At 40.2% G+C, this 24,580-nt stretch overlaps 2 protein-coding genes across 15 annotated transcripts in view; one reads left to right on the plus strand and one right to left on the minus strand.

Moving 5' to 3' along the window:
- The window catches only part of MORN3 (MORN repeat containing 3), a 46,854-nt gene extending 36,776 nt beyond the window's left edge, over window positions 1-10,078 (plus strand). The window contains exon 6 of the mRNA XM_044989684.1: window positions 9,514-10,078. Within this exon, the coding sequence (XP_044845619.1) occupies window positions 9,514-9,582 (69 nt within the window). The 3' untranslated portion in view covers window positions 9,583-10,078. The remainder of the gene's footprint in view (window positions 1-9,513) is intronic.
- ORAI1 (ORAI calcium release-activated calcium modulator 1) overlaps window positions 2,875-24,580 on the minus strand; it is a 38,681-nt gene continuing 16,975 nt past the window's right edge. For 4 of the 14 annotated variants that reach the window (XR_006573866.1, XR_006573864.1, XR_006573869.1 and 1 more), the window contains 2 exons: window positions 19,775-20,670; window positions 2,875-4,908 (listed from right to left, as the gene is read on the minus strand). Coding sequence is in view for 7 of the 14 variants with exons in the window: in XM_044989692.1 (XP_044845627.1) it covers window positions 5,216-5,782; window positions 14,642-14,659 (585 nt within the window). In the remaining 7 variants the exon portion in view is untranslated. Of the gene's footprint in view, window positions 5,783-5,964; window positions 9,613-11,623; window positions 11,685-14,641; window positions 15,160-15,806; window positions 15,845-19,774; window positions 20,671-20,846; window positions 20,907-24,580 lie in introns of those variants that run through there. The other 10 variants (XR_006573867.1, XR_006573865.1, XR_006573868.1 and 7 more) reach the window with 7 other exon arrangements.

The following is a 24,580-nucleotide window of genomic DNA, read 5'->3' on the forward strand; positions in this document are numbered from 1 at the left end:
TGTGCCCAGACTAGGAAGGTGTCCAATCCGTGAAAGAAATTTATTGAAACATCTCTGAGGGTGAGATTTTATCTGTATTCAGTTTTCTTACTTTATTAGGCATAGACTTGAGGGTTTTATTTTATTTTGCTTGGTAATTCACTTTGTACTGATACTACTTGGAACCACTTAAATCCTACTTTCTGTATTTAATAAAATAACTTTTTACTCATTATGTAACTCAGAGTATGTATTAATACCTGGGGGTGGGGCAAACAGCTGTGCATATATCTTTATCAGTGTTATAGAGGGTGAACAATGTATGAGTTTACTCTATATAAGCTTTATACAGGGTAAAACAGATTTATTTTGGGTTTGGACCCCATTGGGAATTGGGCATCTGAGTGTTAAAGACAGGAACACTTCTTAAGCTGCTTTCAGTTAAGTCTGCAGCTTTGGGGCACGTGGGTCAAACCCTGAGTTTGTGTTGGAGCAGGCTAATGTGTCTGTCTCAACAAGACAGGGTCCTGGAGTCCCAAGCTGGCAGGGAAAGCAGGGGCAGAAGTAGTCTTGGCACATCAGTTGGCAACCCCAGGGAGTGTCTGTGATCCAACCCATCACAATAGCTATCTATTATGCCCTGTCACAGCTGAAGAGGGTTTCTCCCATCAAAGCCCAAATGAATTGGCTTTTGGTAGGTGAACTAGATAGTGTAGGGGCTGCCCGGAATAGACTTTTTCCCACATTTGGGAGAGCCACACCTATCACCCACAGACTCTAATAGGAGCCACAGACCTCCATATTTCCCCAAGTTTTTTGGCCAATAGAGTCTGAAGTTTACTTGGTCTGGTCACACCTCCACCCTCACTTCCACAGAGTAAGCTACTGCAGAGGACAGCTCTGTGAGATGCTGAGGGGAGGGAGTAGAATGCCCTTGCCCAGCATCCCCAGGGCATGTCCTCCCTGCACAGAGGAATCACAGTGTTTCCATTAGTCTCACAGCCTTTTGTGCCTGCCTAGGGGAGATGGGAAGCTGGATCTTCCTAACATACTCCATAATAAGCTATACTGAATTTTCAAAAATATGTTTTGAAATACCCAGTCTTCTCATAACTATGTATGGTCTTACTAGAAGCCACCACTGTACTTAACAGCTGGTGCTCTAGATAAATGTCATCAAGTAGGCCTGAGAACCCCTCTGTGTGATCAAAACGCACATCTGGTAAATAGAAGGCAAAGTATAAGCCTAGGTCTACCACCACCTCACTCTCTCTAGTCTTCAGTAAGTCACTTCCCCCTAGAGCAGTGGTTCTCAACCAGGGGTCTGGGGCCCTTTGGGGGCCACAAGCAGGTTTCAGGGGGGCTGCCCAGCAGGGCTGGCATTTGACTTGCTGGGGCCCAGGACAGTGAGATGAAGCCCCACTGCATGGGACTGAAGCACACGGCCCAATGCCCTGCCACCCGGTGCTGAAGCCTAAGCAACTTACCTTCAGAGGGCCCCCTGTGGCATGGGGCTCGGGCAGTTACCCTGCTTGCTACCCCCAATGCTATCCCTGGCTTTTACATGCAGAAAAATAGTTGTAGCACAGACAGGCTGTGGAATTTTATAGCAAGTTGGGGGGGAGGAGGAGGCTCAAAGAAAAAGATTGAAAACGCCTGCCGTAGAGTACGCATCATTAGGTTCAAGTCAAAGAAGGCATGCTAGTTTACATTAGATATGTTTCCAAACTGGTGCAAGAGATATATGTACCTTTTGCAGAGAACTGCTTTGAGGATTCATATGTGTAAAGCACACAAATGCCATGTTACATCAGAATGTCTGAAGCTGATTAATGAAAAACAAAAACCACTATTAATCAGTGACTATGCGATTAGCTCACCTGATTTACACTGCACTTCTGAATATCAATAAAAATGATGATATATTTTTGTTGAGGGTTCATTCAACTGACTCCCCAAAGTCTAACTTAAGTAGGAGCCTCCTTTAAAAAAAAATAGGAAGTAGAGAACAATATCAAGGTTAGGCTTAGTCCCAAGAATAAAGCAGTGTTAAAGTGGGGAAAGAGACTGTGACTACATTATTCTCTTTATGCTACTTGTGGAGCTGGGAAGGGTTTTGTCTGCACCTGGTAGCCCATGGATCATATTGCACTCAAGACTCTGAATGATGAATCACTGAACACTTAAGAGGATATCTTCACGAAGCTGAGATTATTACTGGCACCATGTAACTAAATGGAGTAAAATGAGTGACAGTTACAGAACAAGAAGTTTGTCAAATGTCTTGGTGGCAAGACAAATTATAAGCATGTTTTATTTCAATTTTAAATCTAAATAGAATATATAAAGTAACTGGTGTTTAAACTGTTTAAAGTAAATGCTTAATACCATTAGTATAAACAAGGGATCAGAATAAAATTGAATGCACTCTACTGTTTAGAGAACAGACTTGCCATCACGAGTTCTGGTCTTTATTTGTGCCTCTGCCATGCAGTTAATATATGATCTTGCACAAGGCACATCTTTTGTGTCCATTTCCCCAGCTGAAGAACGGGGAAAATACATACATGAACTGTGCCTAAAGGCTTAGAGTGCAGTTATGGTCAGAAAAATGAATAGTAATAGCTCTAATTTAAAAGGAATCCAAACAGCTTAAAAACACATTAATAAGTGCCCTGTTTCCCTTGTAGTTTTACAAACCCACATTTTCTATTTTTAAAAGTTTTCCTCTGCTGTTGCTTTGTGAAAGACTCATAGAATAGGGGAAAAGTGACCAATCCAGGAGAAACAATTAAAGTGACCCCCTTCTACACACCAAAAAATATTTATTTATTTACTATCCTCTTTCATCTATAGTAATTTTTAAGAGTTATAAATAAGTTGTAAGTACAAGGCTTTCAGAAAAGTGTAATTTTATTTCAACTTGATAGTGTCCCTTTAAGATATTTGCTCCAGTATGCTTACTTTACCACAGTTTTCTAAAAGTCTACTTTCCCAGGGTAAGTAAGGTATCATTAGATTTATCATTATCAACAACTCAGTAAAGAATTGGCAACTGGATTTTGTGCTCAGGCTGGTAAATTTTCATGACTATTTCAGAATACCATTTACTAAAGTTTTTACTAATTTAATCCCATTAGCACTCCAAGAACAAACAGTTGTGGAACAGTGAGTGGAATTCTGCTCACCAACTATTATATTTCAGCTGCAAAAAAACAACTGGTAATGTCAAAACCAGAGAGAATTTCTGTTTGACTTTCATATCCAGGAGTTTTTGGGGATGGCAACTCAAAAACTATTTTTTGCTTGTGAACAGAGCACAATAGGAGCAAATATGTCACTCAGATATAGCCACAGCACTTGGATACAATTTTTAAAGTAATTTTTCAGAATATAAACTGCACTTTGTCTTGTCAATTCATCTTACTGGGTGTAGTGCTTGCACTAATAAGTCAGTTGCATTGATGCAAGTGAGACTACTCATCATAGTAAGTACTACTAGTGTTTGCAAAATTAGGACCTTCATTTGTAAAGCATGTTGAATTCATCTTTTAAAGAGACTGGGTATAATTGACTACATTCAATGTAGGCATAAGCATCCACAGCTTCACTTGAAGTCAAAGAGGCACAGCTTCGATTAGGCCACAACTGAATTTGTTACCTCCATCACAAAATTACAGGATTACATTCCATATTAGCAGCTACGAGCTGAGATCCCAATTCTGTTCCGTGGGAGCTGAACATATCAGAAACTGGTAATTTCTGGGTTCAAAGAGATTTTTCACCAACTAACCCACCCATTTCCATCCTTCAGCGAAGGCAGGAGAAACGCTGTCCAAAAGCCAACATTCATTTTTTAATGTATCTAGAGTCTCACAAATTCTGAAAGAGTTGAAGCCAAATCCTATAATCCTTGTCAAGTGTGAGTTTTTGCTTGAGGAAGAAGTTAGAATTTGACACAATAGCTTGAGGCTAAAACAGCAGCTTCATTCAACAGAAGATGCACATGTCTTACAATTAAGAAGCAATACTACTTCTTAAAATAAAAATAATTTGTTTTCATAAATAAGTCTATATAGCAATAAATGGTCTTCCACAACATTCTGGAAGCAAAAATCACGTGTAATTAAGATTTTAATATCTTAAATGCAATACTTGAGCAAGCAGAAGATTTTTCTACCAAACAAGATCAACGTACAGCTAATTACTTGGAATTCCCACACACACAAAGCGCCTTTTATCATTTGTATCTGAGAATTTATTCAAAAATATATTTAATATATAAAAAGTATAAAATAATTGCTACTTTGGTTTGGAACCATAGCAGTAGTTCTACTGTGGTTAAGTCTCTACCAGTGTATGTTATTGCTAGAGAAAAGCCCTGAATGGCAAGTTTTCAAGCAAGGGGAAAAAAACCTCTAGTGGTAGTTTCTCCATCTATTTTTTCTTTTCAAAATGTTTCCTCAATGAAAACAGGCAATTTTATCACTTCTGATAACGTATCTGCTCCCATGACTATTAAAGCAGTTATTGCTTTTCTCTGTATTTTCTTCCCAAAAGAAGAGTAAAGTTAGGGCCTCGGTCCTACAGATGCAGATCAGACCACATCGCAATAGTACTGTCATGGGTATCTGGAGAGTAAGAATTTATAGCTGCCATGGCAAAAAGCCCCATAGAAATTAGTAAAGTAATAATTACTTGGCAGAAAAACATGATTGGGGGAGCTAGTGGGAAAAGGGAAGGTGGAAAAGCTCTCAATTTTACCTTTCATCAGACTTTTAGAGATCACAGCACTAGCACTGAAACCAAATGCTAATTACTACATGTCCCAAGTAATTTGTATTGTGCCATGCAACATGTATTGGACCAGCAATACTTTCTAGCCAACACCAACATCAAAGAGAGAGAACTAAGGCTTCCCTCCCACACCTAACATATACCGAGGACTAAAATTCAACTCCTCTTATGCACTGATATATTCACCATTCAACATTAAAAAGAAACAATCCAGATGATAAGAGGAAGGATGAGAGATGCATGCTCAGTGCAGCCATACCCCAACATCAGTCTCGTCAGATGTCAGTTGTCTAAGATGTCATGGTATTTTTTTACTGTAAGAAATTAGCACAGTACTTAATCTCTCTTTAAAATCAATCAACAGTCCAGCTAGTTCATGCAGGGAGGAGTCAACATAGCAAGGCAGAAACAAAAAATGGATTTTATACAAAATATAGTTTTATGCAAAATGGCTGCCAGGAGGAGGCAAGGTGTCGCCTCTGTGGTCCAGCTGATCCTGGAGCCGTGCAAACTCAGCAAGTTCATTCAATTCTTGAAATTGCCTGTCTGTTTTGTGGCTCACCAGTGACCTATAGAAGTGGACTGCAAACACAATGAAAATCAATCCAAAAGGAACCATAATAGATGTTGAGGCAATGGCTGCTGCCTCTCCTGGGGTGATGGTAGAATTGTTGTCATGGACTGAAACAAGAGGATGCCTCTTCAGTGGAAGAAATTTCACCCAACACAGCAGCACCACCTCTGCAAGGAAGAGCAAAGTCCCAATGACAGTGGAAAATGCCCAGGCGAGCTCAATGTGTCGGTGCATACGCTCATGCGGAGACTCCTTTACAGAGTTGAGATTGTGCACATTACTAACAGCCTCTATATTTGGAAGAATGCAGGTACTTATCATGAGAGCAAAGAGGTGAACAGCAACAAGCACAGTAGTACAGGCACTGAAAGCTATCAAGAGACCTGGAGGGTAGACATGTGTTGGCTCTAGCTGAACCTCCACCATAGCCACCTGGAAAGGAAGAATAAAGATTTAATACTGAACTGTATATTTTAAGACATCACTTTACAAACAACAGGTTTAACATTAGCAGGTTTAAACATTTCCAGCTTAGATCAATACAATATTTTAATTATATAATTTAATTCTCACTACGTCTGGACAACGAAAACAGACTTGGCAACGTCACTTACTGATTGTCGTGCAGTAGCACTATGCTGCAAAGTTTGGGCTCCAAACACTGCAGGGAAGTCTAAATCAGAGAGTGGATAAACATCCAATTCAAAACTGGACTTTAAAAAAACTAAAATAAATTTGAAAATATGAAATTCACATTAAAGCCTAAATTTATCTTAAATCTATTAAAATAATTTGAATGGAATAAGAAAATATTCAGATAGTACATGTTTGCTGCCGAAGTTTTAATAATAAAAGTTAAACCACTGGACTGGTGGAAGTCACTGGCTAAGCACCTGGAACTAGAGTTTGTTGAAGTGCTAAAGCAGCTTTTGACAGCAGTAGCCTCTTCTCCTGATGCAGAGAATATTCTCTTCATTTCATTTCAATAACTAGTTCATTCAAAGTTGAGATACCAATTGGGAGTTGAAAAAGCAAAAAAGCTTCTTTTCCTCTTCAAATTCATGAACAAAAACAGGAGGATCAGATCTACTACTTCTAAAAATACTGAAGGACATGGTGACCAGAAACAATCAGTTCAATTTGTTAGCTACAGATAATACTTCCTCTAATCAGTTGTTTTAAATGCAATACTGTTTTTATATGAAAAAATAAATGTATATATCCAGCACAGACAACATTTTTCATCGAATTCCAATTTCCATCCATGCAGCTTGACACAAGTCACAACTAAAAATTTAATAAAGGAAATAAGAAACATCATCATTATTTTACAACAAAACAATGTAAAAAAAGATAAGGCTCTGAATAAGTGTTAAGCTGTATAATTGCTTAAATTGTGAGAACAGATATAGCATATCTTTCTGGTTAGCAAGAAATACCAAGAGCAATCTAGAGACTATATTTAATTGCAAATAAACATTAATGCAACCAATGAGAATCAATCTTTCTTTAGGAAAACAAAAGAGTACAAATGCAAAACAAGATTAAAATAGATATTTAAATTGAGGTTTCCTGCTTGCCATGATTTAAAAAAACACTACTGATTTTTAATTGACCACCCTGCCATAAATCCAAACCAAAACCAGTTTACATTTCTCATCATATTAGCCTATAATTGAAACATTTTAACCAATCCTACACTCTGGGCTTCAGGTAGCCAATGGGGCCACATTTCACTTAATCCATTTCTAAGATACACCTATTGTAAGATGCATTGTCAGTAAAGACAACACACAAGTTAATGCCAATAAAGTAACTGCCCTGCCAATTCCAAGTTAATTTCCATAAGGCAGCCAGGCCTTGAGGATCAACATATTGAGGCTCTGTTAGGCCACAAGGGAAGTGAAACAAATTCTTAGAAAAAGTAGGAATACTTCACTGAGAGTGTCTTGTTCCCTGGCCATACAAAATTAGTGATTGTCAGTTTATCCATCTCTTGCTGATCTCAACTACAGGAGTGATGCAGGCTCTAAGGATAAAGTGCATGTCAACACTGCAGTAAAAAACCCCATGGCTTTCTGCTGTCTTGGGCTCACGGGGCTTGGTCAGGGGAGCTAAAAATTGCAGTGCAGGTGTTTAGACTTGTGCTGAAGCTCAGATTTTTAAGACCAACCACCTTCTGGGGTTTCAGAGACTGGGCCAGGAGGGGCTGGCGTAGGACAATGTCAGCCTTACACCAATCTAGCATTCCTTTGTTAGGGCAGACTGCCTTAAAGCTGTATCATGACTGAAGTGGCACTTAGGAGCACAGTTGCCAACTTTCATGCGGTAAATAAGCACTCCAACTTTCACAATAAGTAAAAAAATCAAGCTAATCCCATTTCAAAACAAGGCCAAAACAAGCCAATCCATAAGAACCTGAACCCTCTATGTGACTAGATCCCCCCCAGAGTGCAGTCTGTGGGCCCGCTGTGAACCTCTGACTCTCTCCCCACCTTGCCCCTGCTTGCCAGGAGCCGGACAAAAAAAGAAGCTACAAACGACAAGCCAAATAAGTAACAAACTACAAGCCAAAAACTAGCCAACAAGCAACTCACAAGCCAATTAAGCCAAAAACAAGCCCAATTTCTGCGTTTTTTTCGTGGGTTTGGCATATTTGCTTAGGAGTGGCCAAGGATTTGGGGTGAAATCCTGACCCCACTAAATTCAATGTAAATTTGCCATTTACTTTAGTGGAGCCAAGATTTCATCCCTAAGCCTAACAAAGTTCTCCCTGCCTCTGCCACGTAAGGCAGAAATAGCTCAATGTTCCTGTAAACGTAAATTGAGAGGTTTCCAGTCATATTATATGACCATCAAGTGACGTCTTCTATTAGATTTATCATCTCTGCTAGGCCATCTAAACTATTCCTTTATCCAATGCAGAAATACCCCTAGCAAGAGAGGAAATTTTAAAAGCAACTCTTTTCAGAGGATTCTTTTAAGCATTTACAGTTGCTTAGAGACTTTAATCCTGGCATTTCTCTTGAAAAACAAATACATTATCTTGATAAATTTGGCTCTGAGACAGAGCAGTTGCTTTTGAGTAAAGCAGAACTACAAGAAAATGTCAGCAAGCAATGTTTGGTCTCCTTTATCAGAGGGCTTGACTAATTTGTCAGCATGTGTTTAAATCACAAACAAAAGTGATAGGCTATATAAGGAATAGAATAGAAAGTACTGAAGTTATAGGCTATATAAGGAATAGAATAGAAAGTACACAAAACCATGGAACACTGTCATACTGTGATCAGTTCTAATCATCCTATATGAAAAGAGAATAGAGGAGAAATAGAGAAGGGGTCCAGAGGCAGATGACACAAGCAGTTTGAGGCATAGAAAGACATAATGAAGAGACATTAAAAGTATTGGTATAGTTTAGTTTAGATGTAAATAAGAGGGACACAATGGAAGCATAAAAAATAATGAATTGTAATAGGAAACAGCTTTCTTTCACAACAGTTAATCTGTGTAATTTGGTGTGTATAAATTTAAAATCAAGAAGTAGATATTTATATGGATGATGACATCCACTTACATTAAGTAGGATTTTTTAAAAAAGAGGGGATCATGCTTCAGGGGATAAATTAACTAGGTTTAGGATTGACTAGGATTAGGACGAAACTTTCCCAGTAGGCAAGTTATTCCATCATTTTCTATGCTGAGTTTTTTCCACTTTCCTTAGACGCAACTGATACTAGCCACTGCCAGGGACAATCTCCATTTGTTGACTGTAGACAAATAGGCCACAACTTCCCTATTGTAAAAAATATGCTTGTGACTTTACCACATTTTTCCTCTCTAGTCTGTTAACAGGATTTACAAGTCAACATCTACCATGCAAATCACTGTGGCAGGCCTGGGTTATACTTTGTCTAGACTATGTACTCTCTAAGGTAGCATCCACACAGCCTATACATAGATATTGAAAGAAGTAGTAATAGATAGGCACTTGCTGTCATCATAAAATGAGGAAAGTATTTTCAAGTATTTAGTGAAAGACTGCAGGATAAATTAAAGTCCAGTTAAGAGGGAGATTCTACAGCAGCTCTTGAATAATCAGTGTTTACAAATCCTGAGCTTCTTTAATTACATTGCGTAAAATATTTGTGTTTTTTATTTAGATTGAACTGGCCAATCCAGATGATGTTTTAGAAGAGGCCCAGGCAATGCTTGACAACAGCCAAGAATGAGAAAAGGCTGCTGATAAAGATACGAGAAAAGAACACAAGACTCATTGTTACTTCTTCATTTGAATCATCTTTCTAGGTCCATGGTATATGAGACGGTGAGTTTTGTAAAGAAGAGAAGTAGCACCAAAGCCACTTTGGTCTCAAGAAATTAATTAGTTCCTCAAAACTGCCACAATGTACACTTAATTCTGTATTTCTATTTGGACAGGATCCATTTTACTCAGTTTAGAAGCTGAGGAGGCCTTATAGGAAGAAATAATTCTGCCCATGTATAAATTAAAAGTAAGCGCTGACCTCCTTTGACCCTATATTATAGAAAACCTATGTCTGATTGTAAACCAATTTCCAGGTTGTTTTAATACCAGATGGCCATGGTCAAATGGGCTGAAAGCCAAGCACACACTATCCATACTTTCATGTTGTCACAAGAATTAAAGTCATGGCACTCTGAATTAAAGTCATTCTGGAAGAGTTCTGTATTTTTATTTTCTTCAAACCACAGCACTAACTCAATGTAATGCTAGTGCTACTGTTCAAATTAAAAACAGACTAGTACAGACGGGTCAATGGACATACGTGCTGGCATAGATGTCAGCCTGGTATTGCAGAAAGAGGTGCATTCTGCTGGTGGCTGCAGTTAGGGTTTTTATATGGGCTTGCCTGACCTTGCCTTCAATACATCCCAAGAGTATCAATTTAGTTTTAAAAATTTCTGTACATAGGGGTAGTTTTATTGGAACTAAGAATCATTTTAATGCTGCACTGAACACCATTTAAAAAAATTAAATGAAAATGTGAGATGGAAGCTGGTTTGCAGCCAGACACAGGACTGACATACTGTAGTGTGTTGTCATTTTTCAGCAAAACAGCCATTCCCAAAACACTACCCATAAATGCCAGGTTTACAATAATGTCCATTTTGTTATGGGGAGACGATTTCTTCCCAAAATGACTTCTAGTCTTGATCCAAAAGGCTGCAGGTTTCATACAAGAAATTCCTTATAATCCTACTGAAGTATTTTCTAGCTCAGCTTAAAAGGGAGGTAATAGTGATCTATTATTATGCCCTGTCACAGCTGAAGAGGATTTCGCCCATCAAAGCCCAAATTAATTGGCCTTTGGTAGGTGAACTAGATATGTAGGGGCTGCCCAGAATAGAATTCTTCCCATATTTTGGGGAGCCACACCTATCACCCACAGGCTCTAGCAGCCACAACCCTCCATATTCCCCCAAAGTTTTTTGGCCAAAAGATTCTGAAGTTTACTTGGTTTGGTCACACCTCCACCCTCACTTCCACAGAGTAAGCTACTGCAGAGGACAGCTCTGTGAGATGCTGAGGGGAGGGAGTAGAATGCCCTTGCCCAGCATCCCCATGGCATGTCCTCCCTGCACAGAGGAATCACAGTGTTTCCATTAGTCTCACAGCCTTTTGTGCCTGCCTAGGGCAGATGGGAAGCTGGATCTTCCTTACATACTTCATAGTAAGTGTGATGGGTTGGATCACAGAAAACCCTTTAGAAACTGCCAATTGATGTGCTGAGACTACACCAGAGACTGTTTCCCCTGGCAGCTTGGGACTTCATTGTCCTGCCTGGTTTGAGACAAACACTCTAGCCTGCTACAAAACGCAGACCCAGGTCTGAACCATGTCCCCTAGAAGCTGCAGGCTTAACTGAAAACAGCTTAAGAAGTGTTCCTGTCTCCAACACTCAGGTACCCAGCTCCCAATGGGGTCCAAACCGCAAATAAATCCATTTTACCCTGTATAAAGCTTATCCAGGGTAAACTCATAAATTGTTCAACCTCTATAACACTGATAGAGAGATATGCACAGCTGTTTGCCCCTCCCACCCCCCAGGTATTAATACATACTCTGGGTTAATTAATAAGTAAAAAGTGATATTATTAAATACAGAAAGTAGGATTTAAGTGGTTCCAAGTAATAATAGACAGAACAAAGTGAATTACCAAGCAAAATAAAATAAAACATGCAAGTCTAAACCTAATACAGAAAGAAAGTGATTACAGATGAAATCTCACCCTCAGAGATGTTCCAGTAAGTTTCTTTTACAGACTAGCTTCTTTCTAGTCTGGATCCAGCAATCACTCACACCCCTATGGTTACTGTCCTTTGTTCTAGTTTCTTTCAGGTATTCTTTCGGGGTGGAGAGGCTATCTCTTGAGCCAGCTGAAGATAAAATAGAGGGGTCTCTCAGGGAATTAAATAGACTTCCTCTTTCCTCTCTCCTATGCAAAATCTAGCTCCAAGATGGAGTTTTGGAGTCACATGTGTATGCATGACTCAGTTTTTACAGGCAGCAGCCATTGCTCATATGCTATCTTGAATGTCTTCAGGAAGACTTCTTATGTGGATTGGAGTCTTCCAAGATCCATTGTTCGTTAAGTGTTTCTTGATTGGGCACTTAATTTGCACATTCCTTTCTCAAGAAGCTGACCAAATGCTTTACTAAGGCTATGTAGTAACAAAGAAGTACACAGCCAATATTGATAACTTCAAATACAAAAATGACACATGCATACAAATAGGATGAATATATTCAGTAGATCATAACCTTTGCAGAGATATGTTACATGGCATATGTAGCATAAAATATACCAGTTATGTCATATATACGTTCATAAGCATATTTCCATAAAGCCTTATGGGGTGCAACGTTACACCCTTCTCCTGAACTTACTGCCAGAGACTTGGACACTATCCACGGCAGAGGCAGTACATGTAAAATCCCTGTCTGTCTTTGGCCACACTCCCTTTTAGTACCTTTAAACCATATGATGGTCATTCATAAGTGTTCTAGCAAGTTTTGGGGTTCCTGGTCCCCAGGTGCCTGAAAACAGGTTGGGGTGTAGTATTACTTACAGAATGCAGGCAGCAATACCTGTTAAAGTATAAGTATCTTAGTATTTAGCCACCAATGCCATGAGGTGGTGTGCCTCAGTTTCCCCTTCCACACAGCAGCATGGGCCTGTTATGCTTTTGCTGCTGTGCCAAGCTTCCAGCCTGTTTACAGGTATAGACTGAAAAGTAACATGCTTGTGGGACTGTCTTGTCACCATCCCTAGGATGTATAAGTTTTTCCATAAATCAGGTATGTCCCACATCTTTAAAGCGTTTACCATTATGTACCATGATAGAAGCCCTGATGCAGATTCTTCTGCCTCTTCGGAGAAGGCTTTTAATTCAGGCATGTGTTTGGGGCTTTGGCAAGGAAAGGGTGTTCTGCAACCATGCCTGCCCTCAGCCCCTCCCTCTGGAATTTCTTTGGGTCAGACCTCACCCCCTCGTGGAGTTTCACCAGAGCAGAGTAGTTCTTCCCCCAGGCGTGAAGAGACAGTGTTATTTTTTACAAGGGTGGCAGGAATAACATTTTTAATGGATTGCTTTGGATCAATAAGATCTCCTCAGACACCCCACTCTTTGCCCCCAGCAGATCAGCTGGATGGACCCCCAGTCTTCCCTTAAAACTGGATCCACAGGAGAGAGGTCTGGCATCTTCAATGTAGATTTTTCACCCTCCTCCGGGGGAAGAGCCTCCCTACAAAAGGTGGGCGGGACTCTCTGTTCCCCCCTCACCTTCTGTCTGGACTTCCCTCTCTGGGCTTCCCTCTGGGTCAGACACTCCCGCATCCCCCAAAAGGGAAGGTGACCCTGGTCCAGGTGTGGGCTCACAGCTACCAACTATGACAGACCCATCCCTGGCCAGCAAAATCCCTCCCACCCCTTTCCCTCAGGTTGGGCTTGCTTCCAGCTACAGAGTCCTTGGGGTCTGTTCCCACCGCAGCGGTCACCAGGACCCCAACTTCCACCTTTGGGACACGTCTCTGTGTACCCCAAGGCAGGCCCTGTCCCCTGCAACTTCCTGGCAGTCAGCAGCTGGGATGGCCTCCCTGCTACAAGGTGGAACATTTCCCTTCCCCGGGGAGATGATCAGAGGACATCCCTCCCATAGGGACTTGCCTTGAGCCCTGAGGCTACAGGAACTGGTTAGACCCATTCCTGCCCCCAAACCTGAATTCACTGCTACAGGGGAATTTAAGAGACACTCTCCTATTCCCCTAGCAGTCCATGTGACTTCACCACCTCCCTGAGGCTTTTAGCACAAGACTCTCTCTCACTGCTAGCCAACCCTGGGACGGATTCTGCCACATTTAATAAATAATTCTCCAGTAGAAATAGTGCAAAATTGTGTGTGACTGTTGCAACAGTCAGTTCGGCCTGCAAATCACTAGTTTGCATGTGTACTTTAGCTAAAGGGGCAAGGACTTTGTAACCTCCCACCAAGTTCTAATTCTGCCATTTTCCTGGCAACAAATCCTTCTCCTGGATCAGATCCCTCCTGAACAGAGAAATCTCTGCTCCCGTGTATCTTAAACCAACGAGTACTTTCTCATTAAGTTTAACAGCATGCACATGCTCACTGCTTGGTTTTGTAGAAGCAACCTTAACAAATCCTGTGTGGAAAGAGGCAGCAGCCTGGGTCTGAGAAGCAGCAGCTTCATGTGTTACCTGCTGCCTGCTTGCATTCAGCAAAGGACACGTATTTCTCAGGTACTCAGTGGACTTACAATGATAGCACCTCTTGGGCTCCTCTGCTTGTACAGGAGATTTGGGATGAGTAATATGGGAATGGGGAAGTGAACGCCCAGCCTCCTTTTTTCCAGGGGCAAAATGGTGATTTTTCTTTTCTCCAACCCTGTACCCCTCTGCCAGTGGTTTATGTTTAATTGCAGCTTGTGCTTGCTTATAAGAGTCTGCAAACCCAGCTAATTCACCTATTGCATTCACCTTTTTGTCCCACAACTACTGTTTTACATCATTACTGCACATATTCAGGAACAATTCCTGAGTAACCAAATCACACATTCCTTCAAAACTTGTAATGCCTTTTCCCCTCACCCACTTATCTACCAAATCTCTCATTTCATTTACATAAGCCACATTACTCAATCTAGATCCCCTCTTAAGACTCCTGAATTTAACCCTGTAGGTTTCAGGTGTAATCTGAAATTGTTTCAAAACCAGTTCCTTAAATTTACCATAGTTTGAAGCATCATCAATAGGCTTATTGAATATGTCCAGAGCTCTGCCAGTCAATTTTGCTATGAACGTGGTCATCTTTTGACCTTCAGGGATTGCATGGAGGGTGCACAGTCTCTCGAAGGTAATCAAATATTCGTCAGTATCGCTGGATTCACCATACTGTGGACATAGTCGCTCCCATTTGTGGATTTTTGGGGAAGTGGAGCTAGCAGCTGGAGGGTTTTGTCTTGTCCACTCCATAACAGCCACTTCATGCTTCTGGGCCTCAATCTGGGCCTGTATTTCTTTGTCTCTTACCTCCAGGGCTCTTTTGTCCCTGGCTGCTTCTGCTTCCATAGCCCTTTTGTGGGCAGCTTCCTCCCTGGCTGCCTCTGCATTAATTTCCATTTGTTTTAATTCCATCAGTCTTTTATGTTCATTTTCTTTCTCAGCCATTTGCAACCTGTCCAGTTCTAGCTTTTTCTGAGCCTCACTCTCACTCGCGTTGCTGATTTTCCTGCCTCTATTCCCTTCCCTGAAATAAGCAAACACAAAATAACAAACCAGTAACCACTTTGTCTCTCCTCCAGCCACCACAACCAAAACTCACTTAAAATCACTACCAGTATCTCAAAGCAATCAGCTGTGCACAGACCCTGCTTGACTACACCACTGTGACGGGTTGGATCACAGAAAACCCCTTGGGAACTGCCAACTGATGTGCTGAGACTACACCAGAGACTGTTTCCCCTGGCAGCTTGGGACTTCAGTGCCCTGCCTGGTTTGAGCCAAACAGGCTAGCCTGCTGCAAACCCAGACCCAGGTCTGAACCATGTCCCCTAGAAGCTGCAGGTTCAACTGAAAACAGCTTAAGAAGTGTTCCTGTCTCCAACACTCAGGTACCCAGCTCCTAATAGGGTCCAAACCGCAAATAAATCTGTTTTACCCTGTATAAAGCTTATACAAGGTAAACTCATAAATTGTTCACCCTCTAACATACCGATAGAGAGATATGCACAGCTGTTTGCCCCCCAGGTATTAATACATACTATGGGTTAATTAATAAGTAAAATGTGATTTTATTAAATACAAAAAGTAGGATTTAAGTGGTTCCAAGTAGTATCAGACAGAACAAAATCTAAACCTAATACAGTAAGAAAGTAATTACAGATGAAATCTCACCCTCAGAGATGTTCCAGTAAGTTTCTTTTACAGACTAGCCTCCTTCTAGTCTGGGTCCAGCAATCACTCACACCCCTATGGTTACTGTCCTTTGTTCCAGTTTCTGTCAGGTACCCTTTGGGGGTGGAGAGGCTATCTCTGGAGCCAGCTGAAGACAAAATGGTGGGTTTGCCCAGGGAATTAAATAGACTCTCTCTTTTGGGTGGAGACCCGCTCTTCTTTCCTATGCAAAATCCAGCTCCAAGATGGAGTTTTGGAGTCATGTGTATGCATGACTCAGTTTTTACAGGCAGCAGCCATTGCTCATATGCTATCTTGAATAACTCCAAAAAGACTTCTTATGTGGATTGGAGTCCTCTAAGAGCCATTGTCAGTTAAATGTTTCTTGACTGGGCACTTAATTTGCATCTTTCTTTCCCAAGAAGCTGACCAAATGCTTTACTAAGGCTACTTAGACTCAAACAAGTACACAGCCAATATTCATAATTTCAAATACAAAAATGACACATGCATACAAATAGGAGGACTATATACAGTAGATCATACCCTTTGCAGAGATATGTTACATGGCATATGTAGCATAACACATTCCAGTTATGCCATATATACATTCATAAGCATATTTCCATAAAGTATTATGGGGATCAACATCACAGTAAGCTATAATAAATTTTCAAAACACGTTTTGAAATACCTAGTCCTGTCAGTAACTATGTATGGTCTTAGTAGAAGCCACCACTGTACTTAACAGCTGGTGCTCTAGATAAATGTCATCAAGTAGGCCTGAGAACCCCTCTGTGTGATCAAAACGCACATCTGGTAAATAGAAGGCAAAGTATAAGCCTAGCTCTACCACCACCTCACTCTCTCTAGTCTTCAGTAAGTCACTTCCCCCTAGAGCAGTGGTTCTCAACCAGGGGTCTGGGGCCCTTTGGGGGCCACAAGCAGGTTTCAGGGGGGCTGCCCAGCAGGGCTGGCATTTGACTTGCTGGGGCCCAGGACAGTGAGATGAAGCCCCACTGCATGGGACTGAAGCACACGGCCCAATGCCCTGCCACCCGGTGCTGAAGCCTAAGCAACTTACCTTCAGAGGGCCCCCTGTGGCATGGGGCTCGGGCAGTTACCCTGCTTGCTACCCCCAATGCTATCCCTGGCTTTTACATGTAGAAAAATAGTTGTAGCACAGACAGGCTGTGGAATTTTTATAGCAAGTTGGGGGGGGGGGGGGGGCTCAAAGAAAAAGATTGAAAATGCCTGCCGTAGAGTACGCATCATTAGGTTCAAGTCAAAGAAGGCATGATAGTCTACATTAGATATGTTTCCAAATTGGTGCAAGAGATACATGTACCTTTTGCAGAGAACTGCTATGAGGATTCATATGTGTAAAGCACACAAATGCCATGTTACATCAGAATGTCTGAAGCTGATTAATGAAAAACAAAAACCACTATTAATCAGTGACTATGCGATTAGCTCACCTGATTTACACTGCACTTCTGAATATCAATAAAAATGAGAATATATTTTTGTTGAGGGTTCATTCAACTGACTCCCCAAAGTCTAACTTAAGTAGGAGCCTCCTTTAAAAAAAATAGGAAGTGGAGAACAATATCAAGGTTAGGCTTAGTCCCAAGAATAAAGCAGTGTTAAAATGGGGAAAGAGACTGTGACTACATTATTCTCTTTATGCTATTTGTGGAGTCGGGAAGGGTTTTGTCTGCACCTGGTAGCCCATGGACCATATTAAACTCAAGACTCTGAATGATGAATCACTGAACACTTAGGAGGATATCTTCACAAAGCTGAGATTATTACTGGCACCATGTAACTAAATGGAGTAAAATGAGTGACAGTTACAGAACAAGAAGTTTGTCAGATGTCTTGGTGGCAAAACAAATTATAAGCATGTTTTATTTCAATTTTAAATCTAAATTTATACAGTAATTGGTGTTTAAACTGTTTAAAGTAAATGCTTAATACCATTAGTATAAACAAGGGATCAGAATAAAATTGAATGCACTCTACTGTTTAGAGAACAGACTTGACATCACGAGTTCTGGTCTTTATTTGTGCCTCTGCCATGCGGTTAATATGTGATCTTGCACAAGGCACATCTTTTGTGTCCATTTCCCCAGCTGAAGAACGGGGAAAATACGTACATGAACTGTGCCTAAAGGCTTAGAGTGCAGTTATGGCCAGAAAAATGAATAGTAATAGCTCTAATTTAAAAGGAATCCAAACAGCTTAAAAACACATTAATAAAGTGCCCTGTTTCCCTTGTACTTTTACAAACCCACATTTTCTATTTTTAAAAGTTTTCCTCTGCTGTTGCTTTGTGAAAGACTCGTAGAATAGGGGGAAGTGACCTATCCAGAAGAAACAATGAAAGTGACCCTCTTCTACACACACCCCGGGAGAAGGGGGGTGTATTTATTTATTTTCTATCCTCTTTCATCTATAGTAATTTTTAAAAGTTATAAATAAGTTGTAAGGTACAAAGCTTTCAGAAAGTAATTTTATTTAAACTTGATAGTGTCCCTTTAAGATATTTGCTCCAGTATGCTTACTTTACCACAGCTTTCTAAAAGTCTACTTTCCCAGAGTAAGGAAGGTATCACTAGATTTATCATTGTCAACTCAGTAAAGGACGGGCAACTGGGTTTTGTGCTCAGCCTGGTAAATTTTCATGACCATTTCAGAATACTGTTTAGTAAAGTTTTTACTAATTTAATCCCTTTAGCATTGCAGGAACAAACAGTTCTGTTCCGTGGGAGCTGAACATATCAGAAACGGGTAATTTCTGGGTTCAAAGAGATTTTTCACCAACTAACCCACCCATTTCCATCCATCAGTGAAGGCAGGAGAATCACTGTCCAAAAGCCACAATTCATTTTTTAATGTATCTAGAGTCTCACAAATTCTGAAAGAGTTGAAGCCAAATCCTATAATCCTTGTCAAGTGTAAGTTTTTGCTTGAGGAAGAAGTTAGAATGTGACAGAATAGCTTGAGGCTAAAACAGCAGCTTCATTCAACAGAAGATGCACATGTATTACAATTAAGAAGCAATACTACTTCTTAAAATAAAAATAATTTGTTTTCATAAATAAGTCTATATAGCAATAAGTGGTCTTCCACAACATTTTGGAAGCAAAAATCACGTGTAATTAAGATCTTAAAATCTTAAATGCAGTATTTGAGCAAGCAGAAGATTTTTCTACCAAAGAAGATCAAAGTACAGCTAATTACTTGGAATTCCCACACACACAAAGCGCCTTTTATCATTTGTATCTGAGAATTTATTCAAAAATATATTTAATATATTAAAAGTATAAAATATTTGCCACTTTGGTTTGGAACCATAGCAGTAGTTCTACTGTGGTTAAGTCTCTACCAGTGTATGTTATTGCTAGAGAAAAGCCCTGAATGGCAAGTTTTCAAGCAAGGGGAAAAAAACCCTCTAGTGGTAGTTTCTCCATCTATTTTTTCTTTTCAAAATGTTTCCTCAATGAAAACAGGCAATTTTATCACTTATGATAACATATCTGCTCCCATGACGATTAAAGCAGGTATTGCTTTTCTCTGTATTTTCTTCCCAAAAGAAGAGTAAAGTTAGGGCCTCGGTCCTACAGATGCAGATCAGACCACATCGCAATAGGACTGTCATGGGTATCTGGAGAGTAAGAATTTATAGCTGCCATGGCAAAAGGCCCTATAGAAATTAGTAAAGTAATAATTACTTGGCAGAAAAACATGATTGGGGGAGCTAGTGGGAAAAGGGAAGGTGGAAAAGCTCTCAATTTTACCTTTCATCAGACTTTTACAGATCACAGCACTAGCACTGAAACCAAATGCTAATTACTACATGTCCCAAGTAATTTGTATTGTGCCATGCAACATGTATTGGACCAGCAATACTTTCTAGCCAACACCAACATCAAAGAGAGAGAACTAAGGCTTCCCTCCCACACCTAACATATACCAAGGTATATGGTAGGGGTGGGAATATACTAACATTCAGCTCCTCTTATGCACTGATATATTCACCATTCAACATTAAAAAGAAACAATCCAGATGATAAGAGGAAGGATGAGAAATGCACGCTCAGTGCAGCCATACCCCAACATCAGTCTCGTCAGATGTCTAAGATGTCATGGTATTTTTTTACTGTAAGAAATTAGCAGAGTACTTATAAATCTCTCTTTAAAATCAATCAACAGTCCAGCTAGTTCATGCAGGGAGGAGTCAACATAGCAAGGCAGAAACAAAAAATGGATTTTTAAACAAAATACAGTTTTATACAAAATGGCTGCCAGGAGGAGGCAAGGTGTCGCCTCTGTGGTCCAGCTGATCCTGGAGTCGTGCAAACTCAGAAAGTTCATTCAATTCTTGAAATTGCCTGTCTGTTTTGTGGCTCACCAGTGACCTATAGAAGTGGACTGCAAACACAATGAAAATCAATCCAAAAGGAACCATAATAGATGTTGAGGCAATGGCTGCTGCTGTTCCTGCTCCTGAGGTGGTAGTAGAATTGTCACAGACTTGATTACTACGAGGCGTCCCTTGTGGAAGAAATTTCACCCAACACAGCAGCACTACCTCTGCAAGGAAGAGCAAAGTCCCAATGACAGTGGAAAATGCCCAGGCGAGCTCAATGTGTCGATGCATACGCTCATGCGGAGACTCCTTTACAGAGTTGAGATTGTGCACATTACTAACAGCCTCTATATTTGGAAGAATGCAGGTACTTATCATGAGAGCAAAGAGGTGAACAGCAACAAGCACAGTAGTACAGGCACTGAATGCTATCAAGAGACCTGGAGGGTAGGGATAATTGGTTTCTAGCTGAACCTCCACCATAGCCACCTGGAAAGGAAGAATAAAGATTTAATACTGAACTGTATATTTTAAAACATCATTTACAAATAACAGGTTTAACATTAGCAGGTTTAAACATTTCCATTTTAGATCAATATTTTAATGATATAATTTAATTCTCACTACGTCTGGACAATGAAAACAGACTTGGCAACGTCACTTACTGATTGTCATGCAGTAGCACTATGCTGCAAAGTTTGGGCTCCAAACACTGCAGGGAAGTCCTAATCAGAGAGTGGATAAACATCCAATTTAAAACAAATTCAAAACTGGATTTTTTAAAAACTAAAATAAATTTGAAATTATGAAATTCACATTAAAGCCTACATTTATTTTAAATCTATTAAAATAATTTGAACGGAATAAGAAAATATTCAGATAGTACATGTTTGCTGCCGAAGTTTTAATAATAAAAGTTAAACCACTGAACTGGTGGAAGTCACTGGCTAAGCACCTGGAACTAGAGTTTGTTGAAGTGCTAAAGCAGCTTTTGACAGCAGTAGCCTCTTCTCCTGGTGCAGAGAATATTCTCTTCATTTCATTTCAATAACTAGTTCATTCAAAGTTGAGAAACCAATTGGGAGTTTAAAAAGCAAAAAAGCTTCTTTTCCTCTTCAAATTCATGAACAAAAATAGGAGGATCAGATCTACTACTTCTAAAAATACTGAAGGACATGGTGACCAGAAACAATCAGTTCAATTTGTTGGCTACCGATATTTCCTCTAATCAGTTGTTTTACATGCAATACTGTTTTGATACGAAAAAATAAATGTATACATCCAGCACATTTACTGTATGTAATGTATTTAAGTAAAATTTAAAAAATGCACAGACATTTTTCATTGAATTCCAATTTCCATCCGTGCAGCTTGTCACAAGTAAAAATTTAATAAAGGAAACAAGAAACATGTCAATTATTTTACAACAAAACAATGTAAAAAATAAGGCTCTGAATAAGTGTTAAGCTATATAATTGTTTAAATTGTGAAAACAGATATAGCATATCTTCCTGGTTAGCAAGAAATACCAAGAGCAATCTAGAGACTATATTTAATTGCAAATAAGCATTAATAGCAACCAATGAGAATCAATCTTTCTTTAGGAAAACAAAAAGACACCAATGCAAAACAAGATTAAAATAGATATTTAAATTGAGGTTTCCTGCTTGCCATGAAAAAACAAACAACTACTGAGTTTTAATCCACCACCCTGCCTTGAATCCAAACCAAAAACCAGTTTAAATTTCTCATCACCTTAGGCTATAATTGAAACATTTTAACCAATCCTACACTCTGGGCTTCAGGTAGCCAATGGGGCCACATTTCACTTAATCCATTTCTAAAATACACCTATTGTAAGATGCATTGTCAGTAAAGACAACACACAAGTTAATGCCAATAAAATAACTGCCCTACCAATTCCAAGTTAATTTCCATAAGGCAGCCAGGCTTTGAGGATCAACATAGTGAGGCTCTGTTTGGCCACAAGGTAAGTGAAACACATTCTTAAAAAAAAAAAAAAAAAAAAAAAAAGAGTAGGAATACTTCACTGAGAGTGTCTTGTTCCCCAGCCATACAAAATTAGTGATTGTCAGTTTATCTATCTCCTCCTGATCTCAACTGCAGGAGTGATGCAGGCTCTAAGGATAAAGGGTTTGTCCACACTGCAGTAAAAAACCCTGTGGCTTTCTGCTGACTTGGGCTTACGGGGGTTGGGCTGGGGGCTAAAAACTGCACTGCAGGTGTTTGGACTTGCGCCGAAGCTCATTCTGGGGTTTCAGAGGCTGGGGTCCAGCTTAAGCCCAAACATCTACACCGCAATTTTTGGCCTTGCTACCTGAACTCTGCAAGTCTGAGTCCGCTGACCTGGGCCAGCCAAGGCCACATCACAGATCTTTTATTGCAGCGTAGATGTGCCCTAAGATACTTAGGGCCCAAAGCATAAAGGGCTTCTTCACTATGCTAAGGATATCCAAATGAGAATAGCGAAGAGGGTTGGGAAGGCTGGAAGGAAAGTCAGTATCTCTACTACACTCTGGTCCCCAGACATCTAGAAAGCCACTCCCCACCTACATGGGAGAGTCGAGGACTAGGTCCTCTCCTCTCAGGTCCAAGCATATTAGTAAAGCTGTATGAACTAGCATGTGGTCACCATGCATAGCTGCACTCCTCCATTCCCAAATGTTATAGTGGAACAACTCCCAGCAGGAACCATGGGAACTGCAAAGCCAATGAACCCATGCCTAGAGGCCTCCATGTGGATGACCCGGTCTTGCAATGATGTCCCAAGGTCGAAAACAGATTTCAGAACATCCACAGGTTTAAGGGGTGGAACTCCCTTCCAAATCTGTAGGTGGGCAGGAAGAACCGCACTCTGGCTGTATGACTTGTAGGAAACTCCTTGAGTGAAGATTTGGAGCTAGTCTCTCAGGTGCACTAGAGCAGCACTTGGCAAACCTGGAGAAGGGGGACCTATGTAGTTTTATGCCACCTTTATTTCCCCTGATTTTGGAGTATGCCTAAGGCACAACCAAACTACTGGGGGCGGAAGCACTCAGGGATGCTCTAACTTGAGGAGGGTTATCATCACCTATATAAGGGTCTGTCTTACTAGCCAGGATTGCCAGGGTGCACCCCAATTTTTCCCTTCTCGCTCCCACTCCAGAATATCCCCTACACCAGCTGGGCCAGGCATAGGACAATGTCAGCCTTACACCAATCTAGCATTCCTCTGTTAGGACAGAATGCTTTAAAGCTGCATCATCATTGAAGTGACACTAAGGAGTGGGCAAGGATATGGGGTGAAATCCTGACCCCAATAAATTCAATGGAAGTTTTGCCATTTCCTTCACTGGGGCCAGGATTTCACCTCCAAGCCTAACAAAGTTCTCCCCTGCCTCTGCCACATAAGGCAGAAATAGCTCAATATTCCTTTAAATGTAAATTGAGACGTTTCCAGTCATATGATATGGCCATCAAGTGAAGTCTTCTATTAGATTTATCATCCCTGCTAGGCCATCTAAACTATTCCTTTATCCAATGCAGAAATGCCCCTAGCAAGAGAAGAAATTTTAAAAGCAACTCTTTCAGAAGATTCTTATGGGCATTTACAGTTGCTTAGAAACTTTAATCTTGGCATTTCTCTTGAAAAACAAATACATTATCCTGATAAATTTGGCTCTGAGACAGAGCAGTTGCTTTTGAGTAAAGCAGAAATACAAGAACATTTCAGCAAGCAACATTTGGTCTCCTTTATCAGATGGCTTGATTAATTTGTCAGCATGTGTTTAAATCAGAAACAAATGAATAGTGAACTTATGAGTGTACATACATGTATTTAATCATCAGGGCTAAATTAATACATTCTGAGATACTAGTTCTCTCGTATTAAAAGTCACTGAAATAACTGGAACTAGTGTCTACCACCAGCTCAATCCAAATATTGTCTCATTATGTCCCATCAGTGATTTAGACAAAAAAAAAAATGTATTGAGTACTGTATAAATTAAGTGCATCAGTCTTGTTCACAGAATAAAAAAGCCTTCAAAATTGTAGAGTACTATGAACACACCAAGCAATGCAAACAAAAAGAATTAGAAATGGAAAAAAAATGCAGCCATAAGTAGCAGCAGCAGACAATTTGTCACTTTCCCTTAGCTGTATCAAACTAAGTCTAATTAGATTTCCTGTTCATTATATTAGTATTGAGATGTCGAAGGACATACATCAACTGGAAAGGATCACTGGATGCATTTGCCAACTTATGTTTTTACACAAACAGGTACAACATGCATTCAAGGCCTGTTACCAATTTTTTTTCTTCACTGAAAGCTTTAATCGTCCTAGGTGTGGCTGATCTGATGTGATCAATAGTTAGTTTCACATGTTACAATATACT

This window comes from Mauremys mutica, chromosome 16 (assembly GCF_020497125.1).
Source record: "Mauremys mutica isolate MM-2020 ecotype Southern chromosome 16, ASM2049712v1, whole genome shotgun sequence".
Classification (NCBI taxonomy): Eukaryota; Metazoa; Chordata; order Testudines; family Geoemydidae; genus Mauremys; species Mauremys mutica.